General features: G+C 39.0%; 4 protein-coding genes across 7 annotated transcripts; 2 read left to right on the top strand and 2 right to left on the bottom strand.

Moving 5' to 3' along the window:
* Window positions 1-4126: 4126 nt before the first annotated feature.
* On the top strand, window positions 4127-6392 carry LOC100882779 (transmembrane protein 45B). Its single transcript, XM_012287542.2, has 2 exons — window positions 4127-4235; window positions 4418-6392. Exon 2 carries the CDS (start codon window positions 4451-4453, stop codon window positions 5210-5212), a length of 762 nt encoding a protein of 253 aa, XP_012142932.1. The 5' UTR covers window positions 4127-4235; window positions 4418-4450; the 3' UTR covers window positions 5213-6392.
* On the top strand, window positions 6253-9522 carry LOC100879568 (acetyl-coenzyme A transporter 1). 4 transcript variants are annotated; one of them, XM_076532578.1, is made up of 8 exons: window positions 6253-6388; window positions 6513-6708; window positions 6783-7072; window positions 7145-7299; window positions 7369-7559; window positions 7639-7823; window positions 7905-8022; window positions 8107-9522. In XM_076532578.1, the coding sequence occupies exons 2-8, from the start codon at window positions 6517-6519 to the stop codon at window positions 8587-8589; spliced, it is 1614 nt and encodes a 537-aa protein (XP_076388693.1). In that variant the 5' UTR covers window positions 6253-6388; window positions 6513-6516; the 3' UTR covers window positions 8590-9522. The 4 variants fall into 4 exon arrangements, with proteins under 4 accessions (XP_076388693.1, XP_076388692.1, XP_012142928.1 ...); XM_076532577.1 differs by having other exon boundaries at window positions 6292-6420; XM_012287538.2 differs by lacking the exon at window positions 6253-6388 and having other exon boundaries at window positions 6495-6708; window positions 8107-8322; window positions 8410-9522.
* Window positions 9331-10053, bottom strand: LOC143264600 (uncharacterized). The gene is made up of 2 exons (XM_076532598.1): window positions 9842-10053; window positions 9331-9707 (listed from the first exon to the last, which is right to left on the bottom strand). The coding sequence occupies exons 1-2, from the start codon at window positions 9983-9985 to the stop codon at window positions 9519-9521; spliced, it is 333 nt and encodes a 110-aa protein (XP_076388713.1). The 5' UTR covers window positions 9986-10053; the 3' UTR covers window positions 9331-9518.
* Window positions 9841-15617, bottom strand: LOC100882888 (cationic amino acid transporter 4). The gene is made up of 9 exons (XM_076532564.1): window positions 15092-15617; window positions 14720-14869; window positions 14139-14387; window positions 13747-14082; window positions 13436-13682; window positions 12969-13368; window positions 12682-12910; window positions 12462-12623; window positions 9841-12309 (listed from the first exon to the last, which is right to left on the bottom strand). Exons 2-9 carry the CDS (start codon window positions 14859-14861, stop codon window positions 12128-12130), a joined length of 1947 nt encoding a protein of 648 aa, XP_076388679.1. The 5' UTR covers window positions 14862-14869; window positions 15092-15617; the 3' UTR covers window positions 9841-12127.
* Window positions 15618-15740: the final 123 nt, after the last annotated feature.

The following is a 15740-nucleotide window of genomic DNA, read 5'->3' as shown; positions in this document are numbered from 1 at the left end:
AATTCCTCTGGCGCACGTTTATTTGCGAATCTTACGTTCGACGAGGTTTTATCGGAGATTGAAGTGGCTAGGGATATAAAGCTTAATTCGTTGTTTGCCTGGTGACGAATTTGGCGTTGGCACACGTGCCGTGTCGTGTGACAAACGTGTGCGACGTAGCGTCATGAGCAAATACTTCAAACACAAAGAAAAATTTAGATTCGAATATCGTTGTCGCTGCTCCGTGTATTTGTATGCTTTATATTTTACACGTAAGATACGACAAAAATAAAATGTGGAAACGATAAGTTTAATAAGGCTGACATTAATGAAATATATAGGTACACGTATAATAAGACCTTATACCGCGTGTATGCGAGAATGTATCTTCATTACGGTTTCACGCTTCTTGGGGCAATCAATTTCAATTTCTCGTCTCGTGTATACTTTTATTGTTTGCCAGCCGCGTCTATGCATGTCCACGTATATTTGCGTCCCAGCCGAATGAAACGGTCAGGCGTGTTCGCGAGTAATCTCGTTTCCGCTCGGTCCACGAAGTTAAACTAGCGAGCATTGGTCCGACCTGGTTGTCGTCGTGTCCACATCTCGTCTGGTCGTCCCTTCCCTTCGTCGTTCTCTTTCCCGGGGTACTTCCGAGGGGTAGAGTTACCCCGGACAATATATCAGTTTACAATGATAAAAAGCAAACACGGGAAATAACGTGAGGAATTACTGAACCAAACAATATGTCCCTCATCTCTGGAGAGACGGCGTATATTTCGACCGAGCAGCCCGGCAGCATCCGACGGAGGGTGTGCCAACACATTTTCCTTACAATACGCCGCGATTCCGCTTTATTTCGTGACGGGGCGATATTACCACGGGGGCGCCAAAAATGGACTCATTATCGTCGACCGAAGGGGTTGCAACTTGTCCAGTTAGCTCAATTATACTGGTCCAGTTTTTTGCCGGAAGTAGATTCCTATTATAGGAAGATATTATTGACTTCCAAAATCGTTAGACCTATTTGTTAGTTTCGACTTTTTTAATAGCACATTTTATTGTATCAGTATAATGTTAACTTAATGTAAGTTTGCACAATTGTAATGATAAATCGACGCGACTCTTAACGCGTCGAGTTAGTCGTCCCGACGCATTAATTATGCAAAGTAGCGAGATCAAAGTATTAACTTCGTACGAAATAAATGTAGGTACGCGGCAAAAGGTCTCGAGTAAGTTCCCCGGTCAAAGGGGTTAAGCTACATCTAACCATGGACAAATATTTTCTCCCTAAAGTATCTCCCTCAAACGACTGTCGTCTAAAAAAACATATCAGAACACTTAAACTAGCTGGTGCACTTGTAGAAAAAACAAAAGGCACACACGATTCCGTCGGAATAGTGTAGCTCGTTTCAAAGACAAGAGGCCATAGCGTCACGTTACCTGAAGGGATACGAGGTACAGAAAGAGGATGACTAAAAATTGGTACCCTTTTGCTCGCGGGTGCCTCTTGGTGGGTAGTACTCATGTAAGCAGTGACTAGTGAGGTAAACTCGAGTGTCTGAGGGGTAAAGGGGAAACGGAGGGCTTAGGGCGAGGAGTGGTCGTCACTGGTGGGTGTAAGAAAAGGAGGGATAGTAGCGAACCGGGCTACGTTGCCCGAGGGGTGGAAAAGGGGTGGTTTTTCCTCGGTCTGAGCATTCCGTAGACGAACATGCTCGCTTCGTCTTGGTTCGCATGCTTCTACGTCTCTATACACGCGTATGTATGTCGGTCTTTCTTGCTCCGATTCAGGCTGTCCTCTCTTCACCCCTTCCGTCCTTCTGTCTCACTCCGGTTTCCATTCTTCCGTTGGTCTTCTTTCGTCCTTTCTCTCTTTCCGTCTATCTGCGCCACGTACACGCGGGCCACCGGCAAGAAGTAGACAATTCACAATTAGCAAACACAAACAGAAGTACGAGTGGCTTCAAGTTGCTTGGGACGCGGTGGCAACGGGCTTAGCCGGAAGCAAACGGTGGGGTAGGGACTTCTGGGATACGAAGCGACTAGCTTGGCAGTCCCTGAGCGTCAGCCTCCGCTCCAGAATACTCTTCTCAACTCCTGGCCCGACACAGACCGGCGAAGGCGCGTGTATGTTCTGTGGATAACGGGTGTACCTACCAATATCCGCGATCTCTCCAAACATTTTCAATTTATACGATTATAATTGAATATGCGTCGACTAATTCGCTAACCGATGAACGTATTCCGATCACACGAGTCTTTTGCAAAGAATGAGCAGGCTCTAGTGAACATATTGGGGTTTAATTTGAACAGCATGAAGTTGTATATGGGAGTAAGTTTATTCAACAACTGAAGTCTTGTAGTGAAATATTTGCCAATTTCGTGCGACTGATAAGAACAGTCTAAGGGGATGACCATATACATCCGATCAATCGTACATTTTAACTCGTCTGATATAGATGTACACCCGGTATGTACGCGCATCGGGCTCTCACCGTTGCGTTGGAACACTTGAAGCCCCAACCAGTTACGGCAACAATAGGCTTTGTCTTCGCGCCGTCGGCGCTCGCAAATTGGTAGAAATCTTGATTAAAGGTGCAATTCCGCTGCTGCCTACGGACAAATATGAATTGCACCCCCAATGCTCCCGTCCTCTCCTCCTCTCCGCAGCCCGCCTCTTTTTACCGTTCCGACAAATGAAAATGGAAAAAACGTGTTGTGCTATACTTCTTACGGCGGGACAAGTCTGTGGCTTTTCGAGGATCAAGATTGGACTACGTCTTTGAAATGGAACAGTGACACATTAAGGATATTATTGTCGTCAAACAGGAAAGCACGGGTGTATTCCTCTCAGGTTTCATTAATCCCTTGTAGGATTTTGTTGTTATTTCGTTTCTACCTTCATTAGAAAGGTGGTGGTATATTTATTGGCTAGACCATATATCGGCATCGTCGACGCGCGGTGATTCGATTTCGTTTACGGTTCCGCATGATAATCCGATTGCGAGATTACACGACGATTCGGATCGACAGAGCATGATCCTGGCAATAGGGAGAGAAACAGCAAGACGCGTATAGAAATGGAATAATAACGCGTTGTGTATGACAGATGCGACGGGACCATTCGCGATAATCCGCCTTCGGTTTATCCCTTTGCAATAAACCCCAAGATCGATCGTGTATCGCACTGTGTGACCCATCAAAATTGCTCATTAAACTTTACACGGATTCCATCAGCGTTGAAAACCTTCTTGTCTCTATTCAAATATACCAATTAACTCTCGTGCGAGCAATCGGGTACTTTGGGTATCAAATTCTTAATTATTCTATGCTTCGTTAGAACATTTACGTTTCATTGTAAGACGTTTTATATATTCAATGTTCATCCACAGAAAAATAAAATTTATTGGACTTCCGTAGATGTTTGGATTTATTTCTGCGCGATACCTTTTATCCCCCAATCAAAATTTAATGATCAAGGGATCTTGACTTTACCCGACTAAATCCCCCACATACGCATCAATAGAGCCTGAAGGCTTCAACGTGTTCATGCTCATCCCGTGCAGAACACACATCGCAAAATTGAGTCAATTTACATAACGATAGTTGAGACGTACATGAAAAGCCGCTCCTAGGTCAGGGCAATACCGTCTGCAAACGGGCTTTGAATTTCGAAAAGCCTCGATATTCCCCTGAATTTCTACGGAACTAAACGCTACTTTTCTTAATAACGAAATTAAATTCGACTACATATTATTATATGTGTAACAGTACTTGTTATATGCTTTGATAAAAGATTTCTTTTCCCAAATTCGATTTCAGGAATCCGATATAGTTATTCATTAATGTATAGTGATTATTTTAACAAACTAAAAATGCAGTGTGAAGCTTACTTTTATCTTTTTTAATTTCGTATCAATACGCGTTTTGAAAACGATAATGCCAGTACCATCTAGTGGCGAGTAACAGAACGAACGAATCGAACAATTATATTTTTTCATAAGATAAACATTTTTCACAATTTACTGCTGTTACCAGAATGTATCACAGTTCTGTAAATATTACCTTCTGCTAAAAAGGTTAAATATGATTTACCATACTTTTCTTGTCATATCTACTATATCGACCGATGGTGTATACTACTTCCACTGTGCACCGCCTTGTGGCACTGTAATCTTCACATCATCAACGAGTTATATCTGTAGTCACTTACTAAAATACTCGTTCGAGGATTTCCAGGAGGTTGACTCCAGGCAAGTGTTTGTTACAATAATAAATAGATATTTTAGAGATAACTTTCCAAATATATTTTTGATAAAATATTAATAAAAAATTATCGCTCTGTATTGTGGAAACATGCTATCAATGAAATACGCTCCGACTTAATTGAATAAAAACTTTGCAATTTATATTAGAGATATTTAATTGTTTACAGATTTACTCTCGAGAAATAACAAAAGAATTTCCAATGGACAGCTGTTTGCCATACATTCTTACTGGATGTATATTTTATGGCTTTGGTTTAAAGTGGTGCTATGAATATGCCAAATATTGGGTGTCTCTGAGGTCTAGAGATGATTCGAATACAACCAAGGGATTAAAACTTATAGAAAAATGTGAAAAGTTAATAAATAGGCACCCTATCGATGGGAGCTTGAAACTGATAGCAACTGCTATAGGTCTAGCTAGTACGATAACTGGTGGGATGCAGCAAACTGAGACTGTGTCTCCCAAAGTTGTACTTGCAACAATTTATCTCTTTTTTGCATTCTCTGGTCTTGTTGATGCTTTAAACTTCTACTTTCCTCACAATGTGAGTGAAGGTTTAGTTAAACTGGCACTTGCACAAAGCTTCTTTATAGAAGGATTTCTTTTATTATGGGGTAACATGGGAAACAGTGTGACAGTCAATTTAATATTAGCACTTATAGTATGGACAACATCTCTGGCTATTATTTTGGAACTTGTGTGGCCAGAATTAAAGCTCTTGAGAGCTTGTACAACATTGCTTCATGGTAGTTGGATAGCACACATGGTACGGATATATCAGATAATACCAATGCAAACAGAAATTGTTGCACTTGTATTTTCTTGGCATGTGGCTGCTGCTTCAGCTGTGACATTATGCGTAGTAGCAGTGACAAGAAGCTGTGCTCCTAGAATTATATTGGAAGATCCACCAGAGATACCCATCTATGACTATTGTCAAGAGCCAGATCAGAGAATGTAAATGTCTCAAGTAATTTTGTGCAATTAGAAAGCATTTATAACATGCATATGAATAATATTTTTAGAGTGGTATATTCTAAAAGTAGTTTCAGGAAGTATAATAATCTAAAACCTTTTCAATTTTGATACAATATTAATATTTTTTTACTTAATATTTATAACATTAAGAAATACCCTTTTATACTACAACGAACAGTATCTATTTTATACGACCCTTATATAAGCATGGTAATATAAGCAATATTCTAATACCAAAACAGTAGATAAAAATACTCATTAGCAATTAAGAGGTGCCTTATGATATTATTGCTCATTTATTTATTCCATAGAATACATCATCTTTTGTAATCAATTTTTCTATTCATCATAAACATACTGTATGTGCCAAAAAAATTTGTATCATTATACATTGTAAATAAATCATTTCATTAAACATTTATACTCCACAAATTTAGTTGTTTATTACTATTTGCTTATTGAATAGGTATTTTGCGTAAGAATTTATAATAGCTTCTGCCTTTATTTTTCATTTATCGATTTACATATTCAAATTTGAAAAGCATACCAACATAAAACAATGTTATTATGCTATAGGGAAATTTTGCGTAAAGCAAGGTACGTTTACAAAGTAACTAAACTCATTGACAATACGCCCAAACGCCTGCGCATGCCGCCACGTTAACGTGGTGTTGTGCTTTTCTATGGAATTATTAGTTTTAGTAGTAAACGACTTACACGTGACTTTAAAACTGAAAAGACTGATAGAACTGACGTGTCCTTAATGAAAAAACGTGGCAATTTCAAGCTATATTGCTAGTTTATTTATATGATTTTTAACTGAGTCAGCGAAATCGAAACAACTATTTGCGTTGTCTGACATTGCTACTCGTAATATGCATATAAAAAATTAATTTTTTTATCGAAAATATATCCGTCAGATTGTCACAGGTATAATATACTATTTTATACACGGTACTAAGGTTATATTGATAATGACCACGTCAATGTTGTTACTCCTGACATACCATAAATAATTCATTTTATTAACGAGCAAGTGATTGTTCTATTAAAAAATGATCACGTATTATTTGAACCTGAAAGCTACGTTGAAATATTGTGGAATATTATATTGATAATTACGGTGTAACTCAGAAGATGTGTAATACTTTGGTTCAAAGTAAGCGTTACAAATTTTGAAGTAGCACTTGTGTAAGAAAAACATCTGTTTCGTCAAAAGTCACTTTACAAGGTGCATGATAGTGTGGCTGATTACTTTTATTGTTCCAAATGGGTTTGAAAAGGAAAATGAAAAAAGACGGGAATGTGGAAGATGGAATGTACCCGACGAATCATATTCAGGAGCACTCGGATTTACGAGGTGACGAAAAAAATTTGGCCATTCTTTTATTTTTATATTTATTGCAAGGAATACCGTTGGGTCTATGTAGTTCTATTCCTATGTTACTACAAAACAGAGACGTTTCGTATCGTCAGCAGGTAATTCTCGAAATTTACATTGCGATCGACCATATAAAAAAATAATTGTTTAATATCTCAATATTTTTTTTTAGGCCGAATTCAGTTTTGTTCAATGGCCTTTTTCATTGAAACTGTTTTGGGCACCTATAGTAGATTCTGTATTTTCCCAAAAATTTGGAAGGAGGAAAACATGGTTAATTCCTACTCAGTATTTAATGGGCTTTTTCATGTTACTTTTATCTGGTCACATAGATCATTGGCTAGGTAATAATACCATAAAGCCCAATATAGGAATGTTAACGATAATATTCTTTTCTCTAAATGTTCTTGCTGCTACTCAAGACATAGTAGTAGATGGTTGGGCACTTACAATGCTAAAAAGGTATGATTTATTGTTATAGTTGATTTAAACATCAAACTTTGTCCTTATTATATAATTATTTTTCATATCAAGATGTAATGTGGGATACGCATCCACCTGTAACAGTGTGGGACAAACTGCTGGTTATTTCATTGGCTATGTCCTTTTTATGGCATTAGAGTCAGCAGAATTTTGTAATAGTTATTTGAGGTACACTCCTTCTAGCGAGGGTATAGTGACTCTACCTGGTGAGCAACCATAAGTTACTGTGCATGTCAGTCATTGATATTCATGACTTATAATATTTTTTTCTATAGGATTTTTGTACTTCTGGGGTTGGGTATTTGTAATGACAACCACTTTACTTGCATTGTTCAAACATGAAGAAGTAGAGAAAGGTCATGAAGAAGAATTGAATACATCTATTAAACACGCATATAAATTACTTTGGAATATTTTTAAATTACCAGCTATAAAAACCATTATTGTATTTTTGTTAACTGCTAAGGTCAGGAGATACATAGTATGATGCAGTAAGTCTTGCATCTCTAGTCCCATTGATAATAATGCATCATTGTTGATCACAGATAGGGTTTTCTGCTTGTGATGCTGTAACTGGTTTGAAACTAGTAGAAGCTGGTATACCAAAAGAAAAGTTTGCTCTTATGGCTGTCCCCATGATACCACTACAGATACTATTACCATTAGCAATTTCGAAATATACAGTTGGATCCAGACCAATGGATGTATATATAATGGCAATGCCATACAGGTGACAGACAAATTTATATCATAGGACACATATATTATTTTTAACACATGGTTTAACAGATATTTTTAATTGATCATACAGATTAGCTTTTGGGCTAGTAGCAGCATTTTTGGTATGGGTGACACCATATGTTGTGAATGATGGACAAGTTCCAGCTTACTATTTTATATTATTAATAGTGCTGTATTTAATACATCAGGTAAAGTATATACGAGGGGAACGGTATTTCGAAATAGGCATAATATGACCAGAAACTTACTCAAGGTATTTACACTTGTTTCAGGTTTTCACGAGTAGTATGTTCGTGGCATCTATGGCGTTTTTCGCGAAAATTAGCGATCCTGCTGTAGGTGGAACGTACATGACATTATTAAACACCTTATGTAATCTCGGAGGGAACTGGCCAGGAACGGCAGCTCTTTGGTTTGTCGATTCGTTAACATTCCGACAATGCAGTACCGATTCCTCCAACGATTGTAGCACAATTTCAGAAAGAGAGGTTTGTAAGAATGTTATCTTACGTTTTAAATTTGCTACTGCAAATATTTGTGTACGATTCAAACTTGAGGATTTTTTAATTTTACAGCTTTGCGCGAACACGCACAATGGTATTTGCAATATGCAACTCGATGGTTATTACATCGAGAGTGTCCTATGTTTGATCGTAGGATTCTTCTGGCTTAGGTGGGGTCGACGAAAAATCGACTCTTTACAGGCGAGACCCATGTCCGCTTGGAAAATTATGCTTTCGAAACACAGCAGATAGCAACAGTGATGAATCGATTTTACAATTTGTTGATACGGTACCTGTATTTATTAAAAAGATGTACAAAAAGGTTACACGTATATCGATTACGTGATAGACATGTATATATGGGTATCTTTCCTGGACATCTACCCAAGTGTTCCAATTTTATTATCCGAACATTGTCAGTATCATATATTTTTTATTTTCGTTTTCTGTTTAAATTATTTTTCGTAATGTGACAAATCGAGGTTGTACTAAGCACACGTGCGATATCTAATCTTGTTATAAGAAAAAGATAATGTATATTCTTTCAACCAGTGACACAATAATAATGTTCAACGAGTACTGTATCGATTATAATATTACTTTTACAATTTGTTCAGGGTATATCGTTTGCAGTACAGTATCATTCCAATCCCTGTACATTACTGTACCCATATATCAAGATGATAAACGAATCTTCATTTTTTATACGACCTTTGAATCTTATCCTTCCATGAAGGTTAGCAAGATTTAGTTACAATGTAATATATACGATATATTGCACTGATTTACCGTATAATTATATCTACTATCGGTTTTAAATGATTCAGCGAAAAACGTTGCAATTGTTCGCGGTATTGTAAGACAAACTGTACGAATGCGTGATGTTAATAAAAGTTTTCCATACGAATAATCTTGCGTTGCGTATCACAATTAATCACGAATTATATAAACAGGAATAACAGGAGGAGATGCTGTGCAGTGATCTGTACATGGTTTCAAGAGAATCTTTTTATTTTGTTTACTATCTCATCGTGAAAGGAATCGAAAAAAGAATGAAGCGATATCTATCGTACGTACTTAAATACTATCTACCGATTGCACTTAAATGCATTTTAAAGAAAATAAATATTTACGGAAGAGAATCCATTGTTGTCGAGTCGTTTCAATGTTCGTCCCATGTTTTATCCACAACAACCGGGTCGTAAATCGACCTGATCATCTTCCTTGTAATTCATTGCCCTTTTCTTTGGGTGTTTTACTGCCGGATGCATCGATTCATGATTCATAACCGGTACACGTTCCGTAGGTTGCGGCAGAGTACCGTCCGCGATCTTAGGTGTGTTAGATACTTGACGAACGAGTCGTTGTTCCTACGTTTAATATTATAATTACATTAATTGACGTTCTATTCGTTCGAGAGGAAAAATAATGGTTGTTAAACGTATCCAAACGAACGTTATCCTCTTTCGCGTCTAAGCTACCTGAGAAAGAATGTGATATTTACGGTATTCGTGGATTCGGCATCCATGCTCGAGACAAGACGAGAATCACCAATTAAGAATAAACGTTTAAGTTCACCAGAAGTTTCTATGCTTCGTACGTAAACGAAGCTCCAGATCGTTGAGATTAAAATTAATTTGACCAACATGTTGCAACTCGCGTTCTCACTTTGATTCTAGAAATCTTTCTCAGCCTCCTGACTATCGAGTTCACTGTTTTATCCGGATTTTTAACTGAACGCTTGCACATAAATCACTGTCATTTCGCCTTATTATTGGCATCTAATTTGAACTTTATTTGACGGTCGATACGTCATAATTCACGTACTTTACGATCTTAATGTTCCTGCTTGATGTTGTCAAAGATATGTCACTCAAAGAATTAATATTAGGAATTTGTGTCGAACTTTCGTGATTGCTAATAACATTAAATATTAGTTGCAATTGTCGGTAGAAAAATCGTAGATCTTTTCATTGATAAATATTTATGTATTAGAACATATACAGTACATCGACAAATAATTTTGGTACCTTTTTTATACACAATTTCTTGCACTCGATAACCACGTGTAGCATTTGATCGCAGTTAATCGCGTTTCAATTACACGTACATTTTCACGATATAACGCATGAATGCTTGTGCGCGATTGCAGCGTGTACTCGATTCTCGTGGCAATTAATTTTGTACGTGTTTATTCGATCGCAATTGTGCGCCAAGAAATTTGAATCGTATTCTGAAAAAGACATCATCTGTACTTTGAACGTAACAGATTGATTCTTCATGCTTCGAACGCGCATTCTTTCTAATTTATACAAGGGCAAACTTTGGATGATTTGTCCAAACGACTGTTACGCATTTTAATACCGAAAGAAACGTTCCAAATAACACCGCAGGACAAGTACGAATATATAGAACAACATTCTAAAACAATAAAATATCAGGCTAAAACAACGTTGCTCTACTATAACTTTTTACATTAAACGGTATGCATTTAAAACGCTTCTCTGTATTTCAAAACAGTGTAAACTATTGGATCGATTCGTCCAAAGCGATAAACATTCAATCTCACGTTCGACGTGGTTACGATGTTTAACTATGATAACGATCATCTATATTATAACGTCTACGGCACTTTTACGGTAGTAACCATTAAGATATCAATATGTACTTTCTTATGTAACACCCATTATATTATTTGCTACGGAAACCGATCCTTACTGGACCTTCTTAGCTGAACAACCGAAGACAATATACATATATATATTATATATCACACAGAACGATAATTTAAGGTACAACGTGATATATTACTCGATTTGTTCGTCGTCAAAAGTGACAAGCTTTTGACATTTTCAACGTAAAAAGATCGTGAATAAATTGGTGGATTAGGAACGGTTAATCCCAGAGGTGATTCGCGCTACGGAAGTTGATATAAATGTACTCCGTGATTGAAATTTTGTATTTGGTGATAGTTAAATTATAATTACAAGGAATTTTTCCTAGTCTTACGAGGGAAAGAAAGAAATTATTTGAAAACACGTATCGCGACAATACGCCCTGGCAATTCGTGTGTTTAGCAAATCCGTGTATAGGTAATCTTAAACTTAATATTCGCCATATAACGGGCGAATCTATTGTCATGCTTTTAGATTCGTATATCTTACTGTATAATTAGTCTATCCGTTCCCAAGGCACCATGTTTCGATCCTTGCAGCAACGCGTTCAAGTTTTCTTCAACTGGATGATCGTATGCGTGCCTTCAATAAAACCTGATCTTTAACGGTGAACACCTTTTCCCTTTTTTCGCTCGCGAGTTTATGCCATTGCCAATTTATCGCGTGCATCTTATCCATAAGTGAAAACTGACGGGTCAGATTTCGCTCATCTATACATACGTACATCAATACGTAAAAGAACGTCAAATTTATAATCAATATAGGCATATAGAGAATCGATGTACATCCGTTAAACGCAAACAGAACCATCATCAATTTGTGCGTAATAAAATATAAAGAAGAAAACGCGTTACGAACGGAACACGACCTATTGCAAACTAGGTAAAAACAGTCTCGTCTACTTTGAAATCCCTTCGACGTTCAGCCGCTGTTCGAGACAAAACATCTCGAAAAGGAAGTAATTCGATTTATGCAGCTCTCGTATGTACATAAATAAATCGTGAAAACGTTGATCACGAGATGGTCATATGTAACATTTCTCACTTCCTACGTCACATAATTTACTTACATCCAGCGTCGATTGGCATATCTTGAAACACTTTTTAATGCTCTTTCTAATGTACAAAATCTTCTTCGTTCAAAATTGGGACCTTGTCGCTTTTCTGATTGACGCGCAGCGTGGCGCCCCATTTTGCTCCTCTTCCAGCCTCCGAGGTTGCCATTAAAATCGAGTACGAATTCGGGCTGGCAGCTTCTTTACTGTAGTGAATTCCGTACAAGAAATATATCAAAATACCTGTAAAGGACAAGTTAATTATGTGATCTGTATGGACAATAAAAACGTGTAAAGAAAGATTCGTTCGAGATGTGACGCGACATGGTAAAATTACTAACATCATCACTACTGTTATTAATTTCACACAACTACAAATGTGTTACGTATCTTACCAACGATCATCCACACAAGAAATCGTAACCACGTCAGAAGCGACAGGTGGAACATCAGCCCGACGTTGAACAGAATACTCAGAGCTGGTACCAAAGGTACCATAGGTACACGGAATTTACCACTGGAAGGATTTTGCTGATGGGCGGCGATGACGAGTAGACCTACAATTATTTTTTATCAATTGTCGAATCACGAGTCGACCAACTAGAAAACACTCACTTCCGATCAATAAGAGCACAACGTTTGCCATAACGAAGTAATCCCACCAAGCCGGAGCAAAGTACGTTTCGGATATTAAAATTAATAAAGGACAGAGGGAAATGCAGCCAGCTGTATAAATTATGACGGAGCCAACCACCGCGTTTCCTGACTTGCAGTTGCCCAAAAAGTTTGCCAACCAGACGTATCGTGGCTTGAGTTTACCGGCGCCCTCGCTCAGATCCAACAACTGTAAAGTTACGAATGTTCGACGATTGAAATTACTTCGCGGGAATTGAAGTAAGTACCTCGGACTCCGCGGAGGTGATGCTGTTGCAGTCGCTATTGGAATCGGCACCCTCGGTAGGCGGTGACGTTAAGCTGCTCGGTGTACCAGCGTTCGATGACACCGGTGTGGTCTTCTCAGGACGATATCTTAGAATAATCACGCTCGCCGATACGATGGTGTAGGCCAAGAAGGTGCCGATCGACATGAATTCGACCAGGTGTTGCAGGTCGAATAGCAAAGCAATCAAGGCACTGACAGAACCGCTGATGGCCAAATTGAGGACCGGAACTTGCGTGCGTTCGCTTACGTGACCCAGAAAGCCAAAGAGAAGACCGTCATTCGCCATCGCGTACATCGTTCGCGGCAAAGAGAACAGGGATCCGAAGAGGGTCGTTGTCATTCCGCACAGTGCCCCTACACTGTATGTAAACGATTGTTTTAATGGAATTGATGTTCGTCTTGAATCGACGTTCTAATTAATGCAACCTTATCACGTATTTGGCCCATGGTATTCCTCTCGAGGAAAATGCTTCCGGAAGTGCGGCCGCTGGATTAATGTTCCAAAACGGTACGACCAGTGTCAGAGCAGCTCCGACCATCACGTATCCGATGGTTACGATCGCCATTGAGAGAAGGGTCGCCCGTGGAATACTCTGTCCTGGATCACGCGCTTCTTCGCCGGAAGTTGCGATCGAGTCGAACCCCACGAAGGCGTAGAAACACGTTGCGGCGCCTGCCGATCAAGTTCGCCAAGAAATACATCTTTCAGTATTAATAACTGTAACTAGAAACTCTACCTGCTAGTACACCCCCAAAGCCGAAAGGCAGGAAACCTCCGTTCTGACTGCTCCAGTTAGAAATCTTAGCGTAATAAATTCCCAAACCGATCACCAATCCCATCACAGCTAGATTTACGATAGTCAGCAAAGAATTGACCGTCGCCGAACATTTCACGCCCAGTGCCAGCAGCATCGCGTAGGCGAGACACAGTCCAGCTGCCAGTAAATCGGGAATATTTCCGAACGGTTCTCCCATGGTGTATCCGTGCATTATATGACGAGTGTAATTGCTGATGGAGCCTCCCGCCAAAGAATCGACGTATCCGCTCCAAGCTCTAGCTACCGACGCAGCTCCTGTTTGAAAGATTACCGTGAAACTTGTTCGATAGAACGGTGGGAAGTGATTGTACCTATCATATGTTCTAATATGATGTTCCATCCGATAACGAAAGCCCAAAATTCACCGACGGAAATGTACGTGTAAACGTAAGCGCTACCAGCTTTTGGAATTCGCGCACCGAATTCCGCGTAGCATAATGCCGCCAACAAGGAAGCTAGACCGGCGAGTAGGAAGCTTAGAATGACACCTGGACCAGCCGTGTTGTGAGCTACCGTTCCTGTCAGAACGTAGATTCCAGCGCCAACCATATGACCCACACCTACGAGATAAACGTAAGCTCGGTATTAAGAATTAGTTAGTTGTTGTAAAGTTTTTTACAACAGTATTGTAAAGTTGTGAAGTGGTTGCGAAGTCATTGAAAAAAACGGAAACGCGTGCAAAGGCATCAGCTGTTTCTTATCGTCCGGCGCAGAGCCGATGTTCATTAGAGATTTATGCGTAGCAACTTTTATCACGGAATCAGAATGTTATTTTGCGCAATTGCAATTAACATTTTTCCAGTTTGTAAATTGCCTTATCGCATATGTGCGCGATATCGAGAGAGGCGGTTTTGCATGTTCTTATTAAAATAGTATAAAACAACAAACTTACCGAGCAGCGTAATATCGAAGGTGGAAAGGCATCGTTTCATAGGTGTTTCAAGCAAATCACCTTGAAGCTTTTTCGTGCGATTCATTTTGCTGCACAGGCCGGACACGACGTGTCCTAGGATCATCCGGCGAACCGACGGCATTTTGATCTCTGAAAGATATCCTCGTCAGAATCGTTCGATGTCGACCGTATCGCGGCGGTAAATCAATTTATAGACATTTTCGAAGCGCGATTATCTTGGTTTCCGAACTGTGTTGAGTGTCAGAACGATTGCACCCGATAAAGGACACTCGAGAGCGGATGTTCGCTTAACGGACGTCTCGTGATTAAACGGTGTCGAGTAAAAATATTGTTAATTATTCGAGTACTTACATGGAATTGCTCGGATTCGAAATATCGGATAGTCGACTCGTTGTAGGAAAACGTGGACTGCGACAAACGAAATCACGACGGACGCCGAAATGTACAGAGAAGTCGCATGGCGCCTCCGTTAACACGCAGGCTCGGATATTCGATCGATTCAGCTGTGATAGAACTATTTATGTCACTCTCGACCACGCGACTATGAATGAAAATTCTTTCGATAGACATTTCTGCGATATTAAATGCGTTTTAATAAAACATTCCTTATCGTTTCCCCGCATCCGCGTTTCTAATCAACGCATGGAACATTGATTTTATTTTGCTCGAACTTCCGGGAATTTTGTTCATTTCGGCAACTTTGTGAATTTACCTTTACAACTCGTAATGATTATCGATACTTTACGACGAGGTTATCATGAAAGTTTAAGTAATTTCTCTAATGAAATGTAACTTTCATTCTTCGTCGCGTAAGGTAACTCGAGCATGAAAGGGGAACTTTCAGCGTTAGTTAAATTGCGAATATTCAAATATCGTAATCTGAATGAAACTTTCAGATTTACGTCAATATTTTCTCCGTAAAATATCCCCCTTATGAATGAATCGTGTTTTGTAAAAAAAAATCAAGCGCTGATCTTTTTGGAGTATGCGACAATACCGT

Source organism: Megachile rotundata, chromosome 6, assembly GCF_050947335.1.
Source record: "Megachile rotundata isolate GNS110a chromosome 6, iyMegRotu1, whole genome shotgun sequence".
NCBI lineage: Eukaryota > Metazoa > Arthropoda > Insecta > Hymenoptera > Megachilidae > Megachile > Megachile rotundata.
Note: the sequence above shows the minus strand (reverse complement) of the source record. Positions and strands in the feature narration are given on the sequence as shown.

Bases quoted from the DNA above. Each gene is read 5' to 3' on its own strand.
- LOC100879568 (XM_076532576.1), top strand. From the start codon at position 6,499: ATGGGTTTGAAAAGGAAAATGAAAAAAGACGGGAATGTGGAAGATGGA. The intron at 7,300-7,368 runs GTGAGCAACCAT...TTTTTTCTATAG, and splicing joins GGGTATAGTGACTCTACCTG to GATTTTTGTACTTCTGGGGT. The intron at 7,560-7,638 runs GTCAGGAGATAC...TGTTGATCACAG, and splicing joins TATTTTTGTTAACTGCTAAG to ATAGGGTTTTCTGCTTGTGA.
- LOC143264600 (XM_076532598.1), bottom strand. From the start codon at position 9,985: ATGTTGGTCAAATTAATTTTAATCTCAACGATCTGGAGCTTCGTTTAC. The intron at 9,708-9,841 runs GTAAATATCACA...TATTAAACGTAG, and splicing joins ATGCCGAATCCACGAATACC to GAACAACGACTCGTTCGTCA.
- LOC100882779 (XM_012287542.2), top strand. From the start codon at position 4,451: ATGGACAGCTGTTTGCCATACATTCTTACTGGATGTATATTTTATGGC.
- LOC100882888 (XM_076532564.1), bottom strand. From the start codon at position 14,861: ATGCCGTCGGTTCGCCGGATGATCCTAGGACACGTCGTGTCCGGCCTG. The intron at 14,388-14,719 runs GTAAGTTTGTTG...TTTATCTCGTAG, and splicing joins CTTCGATATTACGCTGCTCG to GTGTGGGTCATATGGTTGGC. The intron at 13,683-13,746 runs GTAGAGTTTCTA...CTTGATCGGCAG, and splicing joins CTTTGGGGGTGTACTAGCAG to GCGCCGCAACGTGTTTCTAC.